This window comes from Arvicola amphibius, chromosome 10 (assembly GCF_903992535.2).
Source record: "Arvicola amphibius chromosome 10, mArvAmp1.2, whole genome shotgun sequence".
In the NCBI taxonomy this organism is placed as follows: Eukaryota; Metazoa; Chordata; class Mammalia; order Rodentia; family Cricetidae; genus Arvicola; species Arvicola amphibius.
Genome location: NC_052056.1, coordinates 38649186 through 38671265, shown reverse-complemented (window position 1 = coordinate 38671265; position 22080 = coordinate 38649186). Strand labels below are relative to the sequence as shown.

Genomic DNA, 22080 nt, shown 5'->3' with positions numbered 1-22080 from the left:
ACAACTTCCAGTTGCCTTTCCTCTCCCCTTAGCCTCTATATCAAGGACAGGGATGGATCCACAAACTAGAGTGGACACTGCACTGGAAGATCTGAGAAGGTGAGAAATAAATACATTCCCCTTCCTAATGGCTGCTCTCTGCTGAGCATGTTGGAAGGAACTTGAACTCTGTGAGAACATGAGTCAGTCTCTCATTCAACACTATTTCTACAAGGCCCATGACTGTTTCAAACATGATGAGTTATCTACAAAGTAAAACAACCATGACTTTCAACAGCAAGTCTCTAGGACCAGGATTCCCAGGTTCACTGAGTCTAAAACGTGAGGCTTAGGTTCAGAGAACGGCCAAGAGTTTCCCTGAAAGACCCTTTCATCACTCCATAGCCTTCCATCTCTTCCTCTGCCTTTCACCAACAGGGCTTCTGACACACGGTCAGCGGCTTTTTGAGAAGCATGACTTCAGTCTTCAGAGAGAAAAACAAAGCAATATTGTAACAGGAGGAGTGGGCTGTCTGTTGCCCAGTTCCCGCAGCCGGCAAGTCCCAAAGAAAATTGCACAGAGGTCTCCATAAGATTATAAACTGATTGGCCCATTAGCTCAGGCTTCTTATTAGCTCTTGTAGCATATATTAACCCATTATTCTTATCTATGTTAGCCACATGGCTTGGTACCTTTTTCAGCAGGGTAGGGCACATCCTGCTTCTTTGGTGGTCTGGGCAGGACTCCCGAGGGAGCTTCCTTCTTCCCAGAATACTCCTGTTCTCATTTCCCCACCTCTACTTCCTGTCTGGATACTGGCCAATCAGCATTTATTTAAAACATAATTGACAGAATAAAGAATTGTCCCCCACCACAATATAGAGCTCTCATCAGCACAAGCTTTGCTTTGTCAGGGGCCACCAATTGACCCCTTCTCTTTTCTCTTTCTCTTTTTCCTTCCTTCCTTCCTTCCTTCCTTCCTTCTCCTCCTCCTCCTCCTTCTTCCTCTCTCTCTCCTCTCATATATTACATCCCAACTGCAGTTTCCCCTCCCTCCTCTCCTCCCAGTCCCTCTCCCTCACCTCCTGATCTTCTGTATCTTAGTACAGAAGTACAGAACATGACTACATCCATTTGTCTAGAAATAAATAGCCAGGCAGTGGTAGCGCATGCATTTAATCCCAGCACTTGGGAGGCAGAGGCAGACGAATCTTCGTTAGTTCGAGGCCAGCCTGGTCTATAAGAGCTAGTTCCAGGACAAGCTCCAAAACTACAGAAAAACCCTGTCTCAAAAAAATGAGAGAGAGAGAGAGAGAGAGAAAGAGAGAGAGAGGATTTAAGGTACCCAAACTGCTCTATAACAGTTACTCAGAGTTCATAAGTGTTTTACTGTCAGTCTAAAGTCAGTGTCCATATTTTGGGGGAGGCATAGTATACAGAACGACAGCAAGTATGCCTGATAGTACATCTAACTCTGCCTTTCTTGAAACAGGCTGATCTTAATCAATAATGCAATGATGATAATAATGCATGCTATTTGCCCTCAATAATTCCTGACCAAAACTTCTGATTAACAGAGATTTTAGTAAATTTCTGTGATATTAAGTTAATTAATGTGATGAGTAGCTACGAGATCCTTAGTTTAGACTTCTTACCTGTATATCTGGACTTGAAAGATTCAATGTAGCAAGCTGCATCATTTTCTTGAATGCCCATCTGTTCTCCTAAGGATTTAGCTCCCATCCCATATATGATTCCATAGCAAATCTGAAAGGAGGCATCACACTCAGTTAGCTAAGCTCATAACTATACAAAGTGTAAGCACACATGTTCACTAGGACTGATACCTGGTAAACTCTTTACTTCATAGTGAGCACAGACACAATTAGATCCGTTTTGGACCCACAGAAATGGGTACTCAGCAAACATTTGTTTTGCCTCTGAGCATTACCTTGTGTGTATGCGTGAGTGTGAAGATACAAGCAAATTTGAATGAGGGAAGGAAGCAGTCAAACTAGGAAGATTGCTTTCTGTTTGTTCTTTGTCCATCACCACTCCTTAGTGATCTCAGCAGTGTCTGCTAAGGAAGTGCCTAGACGTCTTCGAAGCAAGTTTTACAAATATTCCTCTCCTTGCCCATGGATAAGCACAAACATTTTGATAATAAGAGAAACTTTACTGGAAAGAAACACCTACAACTCACAGTTGCCTACAGTCTCACATTCCATAAAGTGCAAAATTCATTGAGTTTAAATATAAACCTTCTGGGTCAATCTTGGAAGTGGTGGATGGGAATGGGCTACCTAGTTAGCAGTAAGTCCTGCCTGAAGTCATTCATGATCTCGTCATAGACACCTGACCTCTTTGTAGCCAAATGTTCTCATCTAAAACTAAAGACAGTAGTGTTTGGATCATGACTTGTGGGTATTTAGGAAATTGACACAAAGCAAGCTCCATATGAATGGTAAATAAATTTTTTTTTTAAAAAAAATTGCATTAAATGCTGATCAGAATTCTAAAAGCTTTTAATGTGACACTTAAGGAACCTGTCCTCCTTTCTTAAATATTTTGTGAGGTTTTTTGTTTGTTTGTTTTTTTCGTTTTGTTTTGAGATAGGATCTCACTATGGAGTTCTGGCTGGCCTGACTTTCTATGCAGACCAGACTGACCACCATGTCTGCTCTGTCCTGGGGCATGAAAAGTATGTGCCATCACACCTGGCCAAGAGCTTTCTCACTTTAAACCTCCATTTATTCTTTCTTTTGGCTTCTAACACTGTTTTGAGAGATTCCTGGCACGCTCTGCTTGTCTGCATAAGCTTGTACCACTTAGCGCAGTCTGATCTCAGCAAGATGTGGGGATTGAATCACCAGTGCACGTTGAGGCAGAACACGCATTGTTCTAGCAGGTTCACTATTGAATGAGGCAAGCACTGCTGGAGAGACAGCCATCACCTTGGATTCTGGTGGTCCATACTTCTCTTGACTCTACCACGTAAACTGAGTGTAAACAAATCTCTAATGTTGCGTCTGTTCCCTGCTCCATCCATCAAACAGGGATATAAATAAGGCTTATCTCAAGAGCTGGCTATGGGGCTTAATTACAGAAACCCTTCACCTGTTTAGTAGGCTTTGATTCTTGCTAAATGGAGAGGAAAAGCAGAGCTAGCTTTTCAAACAGTGGGAGCAGGTGTTGGTGTACCCTGCACGGGTGAGAGGAAACATCACACGCCAGCATGCCAGCTGAGTTCAGGAAGACAGTGAACCGACATCAGGTCACTGGAAGATGGCGTCTGATGTCCCACGGGTGTGTGGTTAGGAGGTGCTAGTACTAATCTAGCCAGGAAATGTGAGCGTGGTCTCTGACTCCCCTGTGACTGACAATGACCCTGCAAAGTGCAAGGACAGCAGCTGAACAGCTTCAGGCTCGCTCTGACAATCCAATTCTACTTTCAAAAGCATTAAACTACCTTTGATATAATGCACTTTGGCTAGATGCTATAAGAAAACATAAAAATGAGAATATGGAACTCTCTGTCAAGACATTTACTGATGAGAGATTATGTACACACACACACACACACACATAAACTTATTCTTCCTTGTGTATAATGACTTCCTCCACCACACCTGCCACTTGCAGGTAAACACCTACTAAGTACCAGGCACCATGACTAGCCACACTATAGACATAAATACACAGGACTTTCTTGACACTGAGTGCCCCAAAGACCTTAGTTTATCTGGTTTGTTCTACTCTGTGTAGGAGGCAAAACCTACAATGAACACCACAAGACAAACTAGATTCCTATGAAGGTGACTTGAAAGATCCAGACAGAAATCATTCCTCCACTGAAACTAACGGCTAACTTAAAACGCCGTGGGCACTCAATCCTGTGCACTGGAGGAGGCACGCCCACGAGGGTCACCTGCTTTGCTTGTTGCCTCAGCTCCTCCCCAACAGAGTCAGGCTCGATCATCTTCCACTCCGCAGCAATGCTCTTGAAAACATCAGCTCCAGTGTTTAAGACTTGAATGAGGCGACAGTCACGTGATAGGTGAGCCAGGATCCTCAGTTCAAGCTGAGAGTAATCGGCAGCCAAAATTAAACCACCTGAAAAGCACATCTACTTTAAAAGCTAGCACAGCTCCCTAGACCACAATTTAGCAACATGACAGAAATGCAGTTCTATTAGTTTATTGTCACATGCTCCAAAGTTAAAGCCTCACTTCAATTAGAAACAGTCGTTTCTGTGCATCATCACGTTTTCCAGTTTTCATTTGCATGCAGTATATATCAAGCCACCCCTGATAGCCGTCTCTTGACAATGGGGTGCCTTCCTCGGTGTTCCAAAACCACCTAGCTCAGTCTACAACAGTTCTCTCATGCTTCTCCCACTCCTTAGGGATAAGAGACTTAAGTTTCCCTCTGTTATACAGAAAATCATATACATAATAGGTTTTACAGAAATCATATCATAGAATACACCCTGAGGAAATGACTGTTGAATAAATAACAGACAAACTGATGTTTAGTAAGTTTATGTTAAGTGTGCTTTGATTCAACAATAACAAGTTATTCATAAAAAATGAAGTTCCTAAAGGTGTAAGACAAGTGTCTTGTGGATTACACATAACTTGATTAGATGTGCAAAGCAAAACAAAAGTATGATCAAAGTATGGAAGATATTTTGACTGCTAGCACCAAGGACAAGTGGGCATACTATTAAAAGTGTAGCTATAAATCAATAACAGACTTTATAAGTTCACTAAAATAATCAAGACAGAAGAACCTCAAATATAGTAAGAATGCAGAATTTCACTCATAATAAGAGGAATGGAAATGAAACCTACAGCAAGAAATAAATTTTCCTCACTTAAAATGGCAGCATCCAGAAGCTTGCACAACACACTCAAGCAAGTGTGCAAGCAACACTAGGATGCTACTCAAGGGCAGCAAAGGGCAGCTTTCTGCCCACAAGGCAGCAGTTAGACACTGTCAAAATGAAGCTGTTTGTCGTCTGTGACTCAGCAAACAAACGCACAGATTATGGTGCAAATCGTGCACACAGGCTAAGCTACTTTCTATTTCCATTTCTTTATTTTGAGACAAGGGCTCACTGTGTAACTGTGATTGTCCTAGAACTCACAGATCTGTCTGCCTCTGTTGGGGCGAAAGGTGTGCACTACCACATCCATCTATTCCCATTTCCTTACTGACAAAGCACAAGTCTTTAATATGAAAATGTTAGCTAAAAAGCCCAAACACAGAGGTATATACAGAACGACAATTCTTAGATGAAAGTCAAAAGATTACTTAGCAAAAGATACGCATATTTGCAAAAGGAATCCTAGCAAATACATAGCAGCTACTTTGTGAAGTGACTGCTTTAGAAGCAAGGAGCAGGTAATGAAGAGTGGTCCCTGAGAAGGGAAGGAATGAGGTTAGCAACTGAGAAGTTTCTGAATGCAGGCACGTCCAGAAACCCTGCAGGATGGGCTGCTCCCTCCCATCTGAAGAAACTGATGCCAGAGCTGGGTCTACCTGGCAGCCAGAACTGGTAACAACTTAAGAAGGCGGCGCACACAGGATGAGCACCAGGACATCCACAGGACCCTCATAGCTAAAGCGGGTTACAAATACGTTACCCTTCAAAAAAAGACGAAGGAATTTTTTTTAAAAGGCATTTTTAGTACTCAATTCACTTACAGGAGTTAAAAAAGAGTATGTCTGAAACAATTTCAGCACGTGGGGCTACTTTTCAAGTGTAAATTTTATGAACTCTAAACAAATACCAAGCACCCGGAAACTTGTGCTTGGATTATGACCAGAGACCTGGCGAGCCTCTGACGGGTGCCTCCTGGGCCCTGTGCTCACCACACTCTTGCCGCACCACACATTTACTTTTTGTTTGTTGTTGTTATTGTTGTTGTTGTTTTGTTTTGTTTTTCAAGACAGGGTTTATCAGTAGCTATGGAGCCTGTCCTCGAACTCAGAGATCCGCCTGCCTCTGCTTCCCGAGTGCTGGGATTAAAGGCGTACACCACCACCGGCAAGCACCCACACATTCACTTTTAACAAAGGCCTCTGTGCTCTGTGGGATTTGGAGAGAACTTTCAAATACTGGGACTTGGGAAATTTACAATGGCTACTGGGAAACATCAGATTCTGAGCATGCCCCACACCAATTCCTGCAGCGCTGCACAGCATTTCAATCCAGCGTGCTCTTTCCTCTACACCTAGGAAAGAAACAGCTGGGCCTGAGGAACGCTCATTACTTCCCTGGGTTAGACTGAACTTCTCATGCTGATGGTTTATACTGTCAGGAGAGTTAGCTCACCAGACTGGAGTTCATCATGAAAGGGAAGTTCTGACAGAACTTAAAACACCTCACTTACCAGGGCCACACACTGCAAGATAAAGAGAAGATGGGCCCAGCGATCATAGGGCGATCATGGGGCTCAGTTACAATCTCCAGGTGTTCTGAAGACAAACAGGTGTATGACTTAAGGCTGCAGCTGACCTGGCAGTCACTCAGCAATAGGAAGCAAGCAGACGTGAATAGAAAGCAAGACACACAGGGGCAAACAAGTCATAAACAGGAACCCAGAACTCTGCTCTTCCAAGTCAATGGAGGAAAGCGGGGCAGTGAATTCCCTAACCACGGAACCCCACAGAGAACTACATTTTGCAGAGGTTTCCAAACAGTACTCAGCAGCTACTGAGTACCACAGTGGTACTGGGGTGGGGCAGCATTTAGCACAGGAAAGATGGAGGCCATAATGCACACTTCTGAATCCTACTCATAATTCAGGCTTCCCAGTGCCTTTAAAACAACCATACAGCCACCTTACCTGGGAACGGCACAAAGGCATGGCGCATGCTCACTGAAAATGGCACCCCTCTATCTGAGGCCTTCTCTTCCGTCAGTGCCCCATTCCCAGGGTGCGGGCCATAAAACTTCTTACTTTGTCGTCTGCAGTATAAATGAAATCATCAGCTGAAACATGACAAATCTCAGATACACAGATGGTCTGATTTCCATCTAAGAAGCCTAACATGGCCTACCCTGAAGCCCACTTTAAAGGAAGATATTAGACCTCTCTGAGCAAAAACACTCAGTAGAACATGCAGGCACTCTGTAATCGCCTTCCTCAACTGCCTCTGAGACAATCCATCCCCTTGCCCCTTTTACTCCACAAGTCTCTAAGCAGACCCAAGGTAAACAAACTATCTACTGCTCCCTTTTGTCAAGTACACATGGGGACAGGGGTGGTGCTGGCACAACTAGCCTCTCTACTTCCATATTTGACTTAAAGCACACAGTGCTAGTACCTTGAAGCAGGTCTACCACCCTTTACCGTTGACCAGCTTCACCATAGAATTTCAAATGGATACTGTCTAGACGGAATGGTAGGTCCAGAATTTAAACTTGAATGCACTGCATTGTTTTATACGACAGGGTCTTTCTGAGCCATTGTGCTCACAAAGGGATAATATCCATACAGAAATAACGTCTACCTGGCTATTGGAAGAAGGCTTTTGCCTGGAGCTTGAGAAGGTGGGCTTTCCCTTACTAGTGTTGGCATCTTAATCTCAAAATCTCTTGGCACATTCTGGATATTAGGTTCTGTAAAGGTTATCCGTCCTAAAATCAAGAAGAAAAAAATTAGAAAAATAAACCTGACAATCAACCAATTGACTCATGACCTTTCTCAAATCCAGCTGGGGGCTGGCAGGATGGTTCAGTGGGTAGGAGCACGTGACAACCCGGAGTAAACTCCAGAACCCACACAGTAGGAGACAAATGACTCCCACAGATGTGACATGAAACACATACATGCTTAATGCATGTGCGTGCACACACACTAATAATGTAATAGAAAGATTTTCAAAAGCATGCTTGATAATGCTAAACTTGGTTTATATTTATTTAATTTTTCTACATATTCCTGTGATCATCACTGATAAAACGAGCACAAGGTCACTCTGAAAGTAATCAGCTGTGATATCACGTTCTTCATTAAGCTACTCTAAAAATCAATGCCGTGACAGGAAGCAACCTGGGAAACTGAGCCCACAAAAGGAGGACCATGGCAGCATGACGACAGGTAGCAGACATACTAAGGAGCAAAGCTGCCTGGTAGCTGGGGAAGGGGCACAAGCCAGAACACCGGGAACAGAAAGCTGGACAGCTGGACACTAACAAGGACAACTGGGGCCAAGACCGAGCTCTACTGCATGAGAGGCAGCCACGGGAGCTATTTCACCCCTCCCCTCAACACCATCACCCAAGAGAGTCAACAACCGACTGCAAACTAGAATCAGATACATCATCAGTGTTCTAGTGGGCAGAAACTATCTTTAAAATAGTTTCTATAAAGCATATTTATTTCTTTTATTTTTTTCATTTTACATACCATTCCCAGTTCCCACTCCCTCCCTTCCTCCCATTCCTCTACTTACCCCTCCACCCCACTCCTCAGAGAGGGTAAGGCACACTGCTTTGGGGAAGGTCCAAGGCCCTCCCTATTATATCTAGGCTGAGCAAGGTATCACCCAAAGCGAATGGGTTCCAAAAAAGCCAGTACGAGCATTAGGGATAAATCCTGGTGCCACTGCCAGTTGCCCGCAGTCTGCCCCAGCCATGCAACTGTCACCCACATTCAGAGGGACTAGTGTGGTCCTATGCTGGTTCCTTCCCCATCCAGCCAGAGTTGGTGAGTTTTCATTAGCTCAGGTAGACTGTTTCAGCAGGTGAACCCTTCATGGTCTTGACCTCTTTGCTCATATTTTCACTCTTCCCACTCTTCAACTGGACTTTGGGAGCTCAGTCCAGTTCTCCAATGTGGGTCTCTACATAAACTCCTTATTTGAGATTCTTATTATTTAGCTCACAGCACCAAGTAAGTATTTAATCCATAGTAGTTTTAATGAGATTTTCATTAAATGGCTCATTCCATGTTACCAAGGAACATGCGGCACTCGGTCCTCCTCCACACAGTACTTAGCACACAGCACTCTGCCCTCTTCCACAGTACTTAGCACACAGCACTCTGCCCTGGTCTATTAGTGGTGTCAGTGAGTTAACACTGTCCAACCAAAAAGACGGTTAAACATAAATTATAAAGCATAAGTATACGTTGATGAAAAGAAATTGTAATCATCAAACAGCTTTGTCATGATCAGTTCAACTTCTGTTTCTGTATTACTGAATATTATAGTAATTATAAAGTCATTAAATATTGTGTTTCTAAAGTCAATAAGTAAATAGAACTGATAAGTACCAAATAAATATGTAACACTCTAAAAATCTTAAGTTGATTTTGTTTTGGCACCATATGGTCATATGAATGATAAATGTCCCCATTGTCTCAAATATTTGAGTACTTTATCCCTAGTTAGTGATGCTGTTTGGGGAGATTATAGAACTTTTAGGAGATGCAGCCTTGCTGGAGAAAGTCCATCACTAGAGCAGGCTTTGAGGGTGTACAGTCTCACCCCACTCCTGTTGCTGTTTCCTGAGTGCAGATGAAATATAATCTGTTTTCTGTTCCTGCTGCCATGCCGTGCCTTCCCTGCTAGGATGAACTCTTTCCCCTGCAACCTTAAGGCAAACGACGCCTTTTCTTCCTTAGTCGGTCATGGTATTTTTATCACAGCCAAGGAAGAGTGACCAATACACACCAAGTCTTTCGCTTAGTTTCTAATATTAACAGATGTTCCAAGGTGAAACTTAATATCAACAGGCAAGAAAGGATTAGGAAGAACTAAGACATGAGCTTATTAGGGACAAAGGAAAAGAGAAAGTTATTCAGAAAAAGAACTACAGCCACCACAACAAGACACCTGTTTGCAGCAGTATCTACTCAAACACAGGCAGGGATGCTCCTTCATTCAGGAGAGTTACTGGATACTGACAACATGGTGCTGATCTTGTCTCAGTTCACAGCATCAGAATTCAAATCTCCATTTCTGCTTTTAGACTACCAATCTAAATGCCTCTTCCATGGATGTGTTAAAACTGCCCTTTCTTCCCCTGAATGTTATGTTTGGTAAGTAACTGCCTAGAAACTCAGCATCTTTTCTTTATTGTATCACACCCATCTCTGTCCCAGCAAGTTCACATGACATCCAGAATACTCTCCAACTTTCTTTTTTATTTGTGCAAGACACAGTTGATAAACCAATGCCCCTGGACCTACAGAGACTCAGCTGAAAAAGAAAGTGCCAGGATGGGATTAGCTAAGAACACCAAGTCAAATACAGACTCAAATACTAAATCCTGCACCAACCCTGATTGGTGCAGGAGAATTGTCTGTATTCTGTCAATCATGTATTTTAATAAAACTCTGATTGGCCAGGCAGGAAGTATAGGTGGGTCAACCAGACAGGAAGTAGAGGTGGGGAGATGAGAACAGGAGAATGCTGGAAAGGAGAAAGCCCATTCCTCCCATTCCTGCCCAGACCACCAAGAAGCAAGATGTAACCTACCTGGCTGTGAAAGGTGCCAAGCAGTGTGGCTAGCATAAATAAGAACAATGGGTTAATGTAAGCTACAAGAGCTAATAAGTAGCCTGAGCTAATGGGCCAATCAGTTTATAACCTAATGTAGACTCTGTGTGATTTTCTTTGGGGCTTGCTGGCTGTGGGGAACTGGGCAGGGCAGAAACCCCAATGAGCAGGCCTTCATGTTACACCTGATGCAAATGCTCTCCCTTGGTCTTCCTAGTGTCCAGGTGGTGTCTAGCTGTGTTTGGGGGGGGGGGGGGGGGGGGTGGCGGGGACAATGACAGTCTGGGCTCTCTTAGTGCAGTGGAGCCTCCAAGGAATGGACTGGGGTCCCTGGGCCATTACAAATATTACATACAAAAGTCTTTTCGTATCTCCTATCTCTCACCTGTAGCTGTGTGTGACTGTGATACAGGGTAGATCCTTTCCATTCTGAGAAAAGGGTTCAGGCGCTTTTCCCGCTGCAGAGGGAAGACCACTTTGGTAATAGCATTACTGATTCTTCTCCATTCCAGTATCAGGCCTGGTAAAGGATGCAAGGCCTTTAATTTATTTAACACTTCCTGGAAAGAAATATAACAAGGTTAAGGCTGGAATTTTACCAAATTCAATGACAAATCACATAAATAAAGACATCTCAAAATTCAGTCTTATAAATTCTATATCCACAACCCTGAATCATTGTCTAGACAATTTCAGAAGTCACTAAAATGTAAATCTGTAAGCACAGTTTACAAGACAGCAACATGGAAATACTGAACAGTACCAATTTATAGCTACCTCTAAAAGACAAAATCAATGGAATGTCAGTTTTCAGAGCATCTGCCTCCCCAAGAGTTTACATTACTTCTTTTCTCTGTACTTTTCCTCCTCTACCTGCAGTGGTGAGAGACATCCTAGTAGTCTTCATTCTTGCCCTAATATGGGGTTTCCATATCCAGAAAATCAGGAGGTACTTATTTAAAAGCAGGTGTTTCTAAGCCATGGCTCTTAGAAACTAAGGCACCAAAAGGGCCAGCCAGACTAACAAAGAGTTGTCTAGGAAACAGAGCTGTGAACACTTTCCAGGGCAGACGATTTGCTCTTAATGATGTCAGGCTCAGAAATCCACGGAAGCTCCACAACTATGTGGCTACATTTTTCTAGTCCCATTTTCCCAGTGGGAAGTCAGGAAGCCAAGCACTTCTTTCCTCCTCTTCAATTGGTGCAAGGTTCATAGATAATTACCAGCAAAATTCCTTTGAAAATGACAGATTAAGAGTCTTAAAAGAAATTCATGAAAAATGTATTTTTTCTATAACACTTTTTATGTTTATATAGAATACAAAATCAAATCTACTAAAATCCTAAGCACACTGGGCAGCAGTAAACAGTGTCTGCAGGTGTGAGCTCAGATGGCCACACCCCATGCTGCACTGCCTCCACAGACATTACAGGACTCTGAACACCACCAGTCTGCTGGCTTGCATCTGGATAAGCTAATGTGGGCTATGTGGCTCTTGATGCCATCAGCTCTTTTTCATGGCATCAAAAGCTAAAAGTTTTGATTTCTGCCCCGTGAGTCCCCCAAAGCACCTTGCTAGTGCTGAACCGTCTTCCCAGTCTCAGCTTGTGGTTACTCTCAGTCCCTCTTCTGGTAGAACCCAAAGTTTTTTTGCTGCTTTGCATTTTCATCTCTCCATTTGGTGGTAGCTTCAGTTCCAAATATAGAACCTGCAAAATTAGTATTTTTTTCAGTCAAGAATCAAATTTTAAGTATTGTCACTCAGAAACTACCTTTAAAAAGTATTTTGAGACTATAAACTTTATAGTTTAACATGGGGATGGGAAAGATGTTTCTTTGGGCAATCACTTTCAGTAAACAACAGCAATGACCAGGCCTCTCAGCCATGCTGTCCGTCCTGAGATGGAAGCTATCAGAAGACTTTTACAAGAGCACAGGCATGCATGCGCCACGCTAAGTGCTGACGGCTGAGCTACTGACTGACGCTGGGGTTGCTCTGATGACTGTGAGCGCCCCTAAAGATCTCCTGAAGGACAGCTCACACGGCTACTGCAATAACCACCACAGTGATAATCAGCATAGTCACCTGATCACAGCATACCACCGGGCCACAGAAATCCCCAGACACAAAAGCTAGGAGAAATGGCTAATCCAATGTGCAATAAATGAAGGCTAATGAGTGGCCTACTCGGGCAAGGGCCCCATGTAACCAAACCCTCACTAACTCAAATTCGAGGGGCTTAAAGTTAGGCAATTCAGAAGCTGAGTTACTGTATTTATTCATTTGCTTATATAACTTGAATGGCTTTTAATGAATCTTGAACTTTTTTCCCCAGTAATAATTCCCAAAATGGAAACCATTTATGTAAGTACAGAAATCTTTGTCCCACAGGTTGGCTGAGAAGCAGAGAGAATGCTATCTCCGTGCTTCCCCGGTAACAACAAAAACGAACATACACCCAGTTACAATAGTGACAGTGGCTGGCATCCTGGAAATGACAGCACTGAGACTTACAATACAGGTCAGTGACTGCACAGCCTCAAACTCTGTGTTATACAAATACGAACACATGCATGCATACGATTATGAGTGGCACATCCAGCAAGGAAAACGAAAGAATATCTGGTTAAGTTCTAACTGAATGGAACAGAGTTATACGAAAATTTTTTTCTTAAGTTATACTGGCCTATATTTTATCAAGAAATACAGGTATATGAATGACAGGATAGGAGAAGAAATCTGATTAGTGAAGAGGAAATGTGGAACTTTGTCAGCATTCACAAAGAGTCCTAGAAGAGACGAACAGTTACAACAACACAACGATCTACATTATCTATTTAGTTTCTTATCTTAAATTTTTCTCTTGGGTGAAATGTTCAGAATTAACTGTGAATTTTCACATATAAATTACCTACCTCATTTTAAAACCAAGACCTAGGCAGCAGCCAATAGCATCAAAAGCCTGCTCTCACCTGAAGTTTAGTCTAGTGAGTGGTTGGTAAAATCCCACTCAAGAAACCAGGCTCACACAGGTAGGGACTCCATATGACCTCAGTGGTTCACCTGCTTTGGTCCTGAGGCACAAACTCATGTTTGCTTCACCCCACTTGTGTTGAAACCTACACTTTCTATTTTTTGTAAGTGTCCTGTGTAATTTTGTACATAGTCTATTGTGTATACAATTGAAGGCTTCTGGGCTACAAAATTCAGAAATACACACACACACCCTACTCTTCACAAAGAAAGCCCTGAGAACACACTACTGAACCCGCTACAGATAAAATACAGACTTCAGAAAAACAGCTTCTCAAGCTCTTTAAAATATAAAACTCCCTGATTAATGGGCCATTTCATTATTAGGATTTATAATATTTATTGACCATTTACCATCTATGTGACAGTCTCTAAGTATACATTTTACACTGATCGTTGCCACAACCTTATGAGGCATTTTAAGTCACAACTCCCATTTAACCGATGAAGAAACAGAGACATAAGGAGTTGATGTGTTAACTGCTCCAGTCCAAGGTCATGCAGCTGGCTAACAAATGGAGGAGGCAGAATTCAAACCCAGAAGTCAGGCTCTGCAGCCTGTGACCTTGAGTAAATGTTACATTACTGACCTGCACACAGACGACAGAACAATTGGGCTCTCCAGTGTATAAACACCCCCACCCAAGGCCAACTCCAACTACCCTTGACAGGGAAAGAGTATGGTGAGAGGAGAAAACAGAAAGACTACCAACCTGGAACAATAAAACAGGAGTGACTTGGTCAATGTTTCATTAAAGTTATAAAAATTTGCATCTCAGAACAATCCCCAATTTCCCTTCCTGACAAAAGTTGCTGGCACAGAGAAAGGGTGAGTCCCGGCTGATGCGGGAACTAGCGTCATGAAGACACAGCTACACCATTGCTCATGGACTGGCACCCCAACTACAGAGCGATGGCGACTGGGGAGTGCCTGCTCCAATCCCGCAAACCTGCAAGGACATGGACGCCTACTTACCACTTCACCTCTGAACAGAGACAACGCGTCACCTGGCGCTACAGCACTATCCCCATGCATTCCGCTTGTTCTATTTTACTAAGTGTTGGGGTTTAGCAGTGTACTGTACACACGTCATTTTAACTCTAGAAGTTCCTCCCCGTTTTCTAGGTGCACAACACTACCTGTGCGATGTCATCTGCACTGGTGAAGGAAAAGCTGTGGCCAGCTAGCTGATAGGCCAGAGTCTCAATGGCATCCAGCTTGGCTTGCATGATATGCTTCTGACTTTCGCATTCCACAGTACTAAAGCCAATTCCATTCAGTTCCAGCAAGGCCAGGCAGTACTGAGAGGGCATCTCCACTTTACGGAAAATATCTGAAAGGGAAAATGAAAAAATGCAACAGTAAAACCATCACCTAAGCAATTGGTCCATCGGCATTGCTGAAACCACCCAGAACTGGTTCAGACAATCCACAGCAGTTATCCAAGCTGTCATTCAAACCCCGACTCCAGAACAGGTCGCCAAACCATTGGAAGGTGACAAAGGATAGGTCATTTAAGCACAGGATGCTATCCCTATCTGCAAGAGCAGAAAAGCTGGCAATCTTGTGAGCAGTCTGGACTAAAAGAGACATTTCTTCTAAGACTTAGAAAACATTCTCTGTTCAAAACATTCAGAAAGGATATAACGGCTGCACATGAGAAGAAGACACCTTAAGTAAAGACATGGTCCCTTTCCAATAATTATCCCTACCTAATATAAAGCAGCTCTCCAGGGGAAAGGCCAGCTTTCAGAATAGACCTATCCAAGAGGCAGGAGGGTAAGAAGAGAAGGGAGTCTGAAGGTCACTAAACATATTTGAAATAACCGTGTATTTTTCAGATTTTACTTTTAGTTATTTTTAATGATATGTGTGTCTGTGTGTGGGTACCTGCAGGTATGTGCGGGTGACTGCTGTGTCTGTGTGTGGGGGTATCTGCAGGCATGTGCGGGTGATTGCAGTGTCTGTGTTGGGGTATCTGCAGACATGTGTGGGTGACTGCTGTGTCTGTGTGTCTGTGTGTGGGTATCTGCAGGCATGTGCGGGTGACTGCAGTGTCTGTACGTCTGTGTGTGGGTATCTGCAGGCATGTGTGGGTGACTGCTGTGTCTGTGTATCTGTGTGTGGGTATCTGCAGGCATGTGCGGGTGACTGCTGTATCTGTACGTCTGTGTGTGGGTATCTGCAGGAATGTGCAGGTGACTGCAAAGTGTCCTGAGACCAGAAGAAAACTCCCTAGAGCTGGAGTTACAGGTTCATGAGTCACCTGATGTGGGGCTGGGAATTGAACTCAGGTCTTCTGCAAGAGTAGCAAACACTCAACCTCAGAGCCATCTCTAGCCCCCAAATAATCAATCATTTATAAACAAACTTTAATAGCTTCCCACATTGCCTCCCAAATCCTCCCTTTTCTCAAGGTGCTTCAATTCCATAGGTCCTATAACATTGTATAAAACACATGTGACACTCCCTACCACCTACTTTTTAAACTACATAAGAATAAGGCACTTTTAGGGTACATTTAAATGATCAAAGTAAAAAAATAATGAATTTAGAGTCTTCTTGGATTTTTTGTTTCCTCGTAGATAATAAATTGCCTTTACATCTAGAATGGTCCTAAGAATTGCCTATAAGTTCCTGAACAAATGCAGGGAAAGTGCTCCACCACTGGACCACAGCCCAGTACTTGGGTTTTTTTTAAACATAATTTTTAATTGAATCTTCAGGATAGACTCAAGCTCACTATGTAGATCATTAGTTCAACCTGGCCTCAAAATCCAAACCCTCCTACTTCAGACTTCCAAGTGTTTGGGATTGGAGCAAGTGCCTCCATGCCTTGTTCATAATTCAAATACTTAATAAATACCTAAAAATTACAGATCAAGACCCTAGCATGATCTTGAGATGTCAGTGGGAATGACAGACTCTCTGGTCACCTGCCCTGAGGCAGACATTACTGAGCACAAATGCAGGAGCACTGTCAGGGCACGGCAGCCAGTCTTCCTCTCCTTGACCAGCCTACACTGGCTTAAAAAGGCTGAGGTTAAAACAAAAAATCTCCTGTCTACACAGGAGCTGCTAACGGATATCACCCCAGAAGAACATCCTCTATGAACATACAAGTCAGTGTGGACTTAGTCTCTACAATCCTGCCCTATAGTGCTAGGAGAATGAGAGGTTTTGTAGCAGAGGTAAAATAACCATAGCAACAAGTGTAATAATAAGTATGTACTATGCCTCATCTTTACAGCAACTTCCTAAGAACCAGACATGAAGCTTGGTGTAGGTTCCTGTCTAGTAAGTGAGGTAGCCCCAACTCAAGCCATACATATTCAGCACATTGCTCTGCTCTTTCTGGCTATCTATGGATCAGGCAAAAATCTCACGATATAATTTCCTCATGATGAAGACAACTTTGATCCCTTCACCATTTCATTAGTTATCATTTGTTATATATAAAACACTCTCTCAAATCACCAAGTCTATCCTGGACAAGCAGACTTCTCGACAAATCCATGGTGCCATGAAAGAAAAGGAGAACCATATAACTTTCCTTTGCTAGAGAAACCATTAATAGCTCTAAAAAGAAAATGGTTCGATTTTAAATTATATGAGAGATCTGTTATCAGAATAGAATCATCTGATAAAATTCAAATATATAATCATCAACAACTGAATATGACGCCACCAATACTAATAATGAGAAGGCCAGGGGCCAGCACGTTATGTGGAATGAGCACCGAGTGCATGCTTTCCAAGTAAATCATTGGAAGACAGCACCGCATTTGACACACCCATGGCTGCTCTAGTGATCAGCGTCAGACTGAGGACTTGTGACAGACACCATGAAGTCTCCAAGTCGAAAGTATTTACTATCTAGCTTTTTACAGGGGAAAACGAACAAACAAAACCCCAGGTTTACTGGCTTCCTCAGTAGGTAACTCAGAGGATTTGCATAAAATGTGTAATTTATCGCCCTATCACCAAAACGTGGCTAATGATATATATCTATTATCCCAGGCTGTAACATAAAATGCCATGAACCCTGCTGCTTTTACCGTGAAGCTTTTCCTTCTGCAACAAAGAGTTGAGTTGATTCATGCAGTTGAAGATGAGAATGGATTCCACAGACGCTCTGTATCGCCCAGAATGTTCAGTGTTCACATTTAGCCCCAGGCTCTGAATTCCTTGGCCGGTCTCTATTCCCTCTAGGAGCGGGAGCTCCTGGGGGAGAAAGCTGGTCACTATGCTATGAAGAGTCGGCTCCTTAGAATCTGGATCGAGGAGCCAGCAGGCCACCTGAATGAGATAGCAATTAGATAGTTTGCTTGATTTTCTTCAAAGCCACTTTGCATTTTTACATTAAAACGGGAAGACAGAAAGCTCATTATAATGTATTGCATTTCCACTTAACACCATTTAGTGGTCCTTCCTTCCATCCCGCAGTGCTCTGGCTGGCCTGGTCCTGCAGCAGGCTTGGGTGCCACGGACCTCTCAGTTAAACGAAGGCATGTGTCTGGGAATGAAGATGAAGGTTTTTCTACTCTGACTGATTCAAACTAAGCTACATAACAAAGATGTGCCTCTGTGGTTTTAGGTTTACTTGGTTCTTTTTGTTTGTTTGTTTGCTTTTCGAGACAGGGCTTCTCTGTGTAGCCCTGGCTGTCCTGGAGCTCACTCTGTTGACCAGGTTGGTTTCAGACTCATAGAGATCCACCTGCTTCTGTCTCCTGAGGGTTGGGATTAAAGGCGTGCATCACCATAGAACATCAAAAGTGGCGCATACATGTTTTATCAAGGAAAGTTAGTTTCCAGGGGCTGGGAGGGAGCTGATCTGGTAAAGTGTTCGCTGTGCAGGTGTGAGGACCAGAGCTTAGTCTCCAGGACACACGGAAACAGCTGAGAGTGGTGGTATTATGTGCAATCTCAGCGCCAACCAGTCTACCTAAATGTCACAAACAAGGTGGAAAGCTGAGGAATGACACTTGAGGCTGACCTCTGACCTTTGTGTGCACATACACCACAGACACTCAAACAGAAAGCATCCAGATACCAGTAGCCTTTCCTCTGAACAGGAGGTCTCTCACCAGAACAAGTGGCCATTTGAGTGTTATTGTTAGTTTCCACATGAGGCTAGGATGCCTGTAGTTTCTATTACTAGGTCTAACATATCATGAACTGGATTTATAATAAGCAAATCTAGCTCTCTGACTCTTTTTAATAATTATGGTAACTCAATTATTTCTTCTGCATGTTTAGAAGGAAATTTTGAGCATGAAATGGTGGCTGGCAGAAGCAGTCTTAGCACTGGGAGGCTGAGGCAGAAAGAACGCTATGGATATGAAGCTAGCCTAGACTACATGGTTGTTTGGTCAAAAGTGAGACCCCAGCCCCCTGATGCCCTATATCCAAGGACTCTGGGATGATTGGAAGTGTCACCCTAGTCCCTGGCATCCATCCTAAGCCCCTCCCCCTGGGAGTTGCCATGGTCCAGACTCCACCTCCAGGAAGCCTGCCAAGCCCTGACCCCTCCCCAGGGTCACAGGCTATCCAGGCCTTGGCTGAGAAAAAGAACACTGGTCTCAGGTTTCATCCGCGTGGTCCCCACCCTCTCTCCTCGCCATGCTCTCCTGGCCATCCAGGAGCACTGTATTTATTAAACGTGGGCATCATTGATTCGGTTTAATTTGGTCTGGTTGGAATTATTTGTGTCAGTGGAGAGGCTTAAGATTATACCTAACAATGGTGAGTTAGCGTAGGCTACAGAGTGAAGTCCTGCCTCAAAAGAAATAAATAAATAGATAGATATAAAAAAGAAAGAAGTTTTATCAGGGAGTACTGAATGAGAGAATCTGACATAAAATTACCATTTCTTATTTTAAAATAATATTTTATGAAGTTTATTTTCTTATATCAAAATACTCTTATATCAAAATAGTGTAAGATTTAATGAGAATGTCCTATGTAATCTAGAACGCTACTGTAGCTGTAATGAGAGACTCATATCACCCACATTCTTGTTTGGATTCCTGAACATCAAAATTAAATGATGTTTTAATCTAGTAAAGGTGAGTTTATAATCTCTGTAATTCTCTCCACACAAAACACAAAACAAAAACCTGGAGGCAGAGTGCGTACAAAACACTGGATTCAATTCCCACCACTCCACTAAAGGCCCCTAAAGCCCTAGTAAAAATAGAAGTAGTCACTAAGAGTCCCTCAACCAAAAAAGTCCAGGACCAGATGGTTTCAGGGACAGAACTGTACCAGACTTTCAAAAAAGAATCAGTGCTAATATTCTTCAAATTATTCCACAAAATAGAAACAGCAGGAATGCCCAATTCATTTATGCAGCCACAGTTACTCTGATACCCAAACCACATAAAGACTCAACAAAGGGAATTTCCTTTATAAACATAGATGTAAAAATACTCGATAAAATACTTGCAAACCTAATAGAAGAACAGATCAAAAAGATTCATCCATGATCATAATCAAGTAGCCTTCATCCCAGAGATGTAGGGATTGTAGGGCTGATTTCACATACAAATGTCAGTAAATGCAATCTACCATAGAAATAAAATGAAAGGGAAAAAAACAACCACATGATCATTTCATCAAATGATGAAAAAGTCTTTCACAAAAATCCAACACTCCTTCATAATAAAAGTCCTGGAGAGATTAGGGATACAAGGGATATATCTACACATAATAAAGACAATTTATAGCAAGCATATAGACAACATCAAATTAAATGGAGAGAAACTCAAAGCTAAAATTCTAAAAGAAGAAATATCCTATTTGACATTTTGCTAATAACTGTCAAAATAGCATAATTTTCAACTCCACTCTGCATAGTTCATGCATCTGTTAGCAACACATGGGAAGACATGGTGTATCTTTAAGTAATCTCAGTAAGGCGCTGAAGTTTCAAATGTATACTATGGGTAATTAATGTAAGCTATCCCTCCTTGATGTCTCAGCATTGTAAAGGAACTTTGATCTTGTTCAAAACTGTTCTCAGGAACTAGTGATGCTACTGGCCTCTAAGCTGTAGTTAGTGTTATCATTTTGCTGACCTTCCCTGTCACCTGGGTATCCTGTCCCTTTAAGAGACAAACTCTGCTCATCCCCAAATCTCTCCACCCTTCCACCAAGTCAAGCTGATCTAGTGCCCCCCCTTCTGTCCCTCTTCTGAAGAGGTAACTACTGCCTCTCTAACTTCTCTCTTTCCTCCTTTCTTCTCTTTCCTCTTTCTCTGTCCCCCCTTCTCTCTCTCCCCTTCTCCCCTCCCGTCTATAATCCCTTACTCTTATACTATTCCCTATACCCACTAAATAAGCTCTATACCCAAGCCCTCTCTACATGGCATATCTGTCTCCCACCCACCAGGGGACCTGCCAGGGTTGTGCAGCCATAAATCTTTCACTAAGAGCACTCCCTTTTGATAACTTTTTCCACACTTCTCCTATACTCTCCTAACCCTTACAATAGCTGAAAACCCTTGTATTGTACTCTTAAACCTAGCAGTACACAGTTCACTTCTAATTTACTGTGTTATAAAAATTCTTAACTTATAACTAAAACTAAAATTCCTCTTTTTAATCTTTGAGGAAAAACACAACCTTTAACGTTTAGAATTTGTGATATTTCTGCATTTACCCATAGAGGCATTTGGAACACAATGATATATTCTGGGTGAATGTTAAGTGTCTTGTTTGAAAATGTGAAGTTAAACTGTTGAGGCTAAGGACATGCAGAGTGATCCCTAAGCATTAAGGATGTTGCAGTCTATAAAGTCACATGTAAGACAGAACCTTGGGGTCTTCATAGCTGGGTTCCAGGGAGATGCCACAGGACAGGAGGAGGACCTTGTAGCTCTGGATGAAGTCATAGGTGACAACAGTGCGCTCTTTGTCAGATTTATTTTGCAAGCAGGATTGAAGGCGCTCCATCCTCTCTCCCACAGTCAGTGTTGCGTCCAGAGGAGGCGGGGCCAAACTGGGACTAATTTCTTGGAAGACAAACAAAGTCTTAATGTAGAAATTAGACTCATTCATTTGAAGCAGTAGTCTTTAGTGGAAAGACTGAGAAGAGTCAGGAATCCAAGGATCTGATTCCAAACACCTGTGTGTTCAGGGCATAGCAACTACGTGATGAAGTACTTCATAAGCTAAACATGGTGGTTCAGACTAGATTTATAATATTCTACTTCATTTGTGGGTTTAGATTCTAAGTTCCAAGATTTCTAACAATAAAATTTATTTTCAGAACAGAGTTCAAGAAAGGTAGCCACGGGCTGGAGAGATGGCTCAGTGGTTAAGAGCACTGCCTGCTCTTCCAAAGGTCCTGAGTTCAATTTCCAGCAACCACACGGTGGCTCACAACCATCTGTAATGAGATCTGGTGCCCTCTTCTGGCCTGCAGGCATACATGCAGACAAAATACTGAGAATACTGTATACATAATAAATAAATAAATCTTTAAAAAAAAAAAAAAGGTAGCCGCTTTAGAAATTAAGTTTAAGGTGAGACATATAATGTTGTATC

General features: G+C 42.6%; 1 protein-coding gene across 3 annotated transcripts in view; it reads right to left on the bottom strand.

Annotated features, from left to right (window-relative positions):
• The window catches only part of Polq (DNA polymerase theta), an 82422-nt gene that overhangs the window by 8783 nt on the left and 51559 nt on the right, over positions 1–22080 (bottom strand). For all 3 annotated transcript variants that reach the window (XM_038346029.1, XM_038346028.1, XM_038346030.1), the window contains 9 exons: positions 21349–21545; positions 17590–17830; positions 14671–14864; positions 12068–12205; positions 10881–11055; positions 7502–7628; positions 6835–6956; positions 3909–4093; positions 1636–1747 (listed from right to left, as the gene is read on the bottom strand). In XM_038346029.1, the coding sequence (XP_038201957.1) occupies positions 1636–1747; positions 3909–4093; positions 6835–6956; positions 7502–7628; positions 10881–11055; positions 12068–12205; positions 14671–14864; positions 17590–17830; positions 21349–21545 (1491 nt within the window). The remainder of the gene's footprint in view (positions 1–1635; positions 1748–3908; positions 4094–6834; positions 6957–7501; positions 7629–10880; positions 11056–12067; positions 12206–14670; positions 14865–17589; positions 17831–21348; positions 21546–22080) is intronic.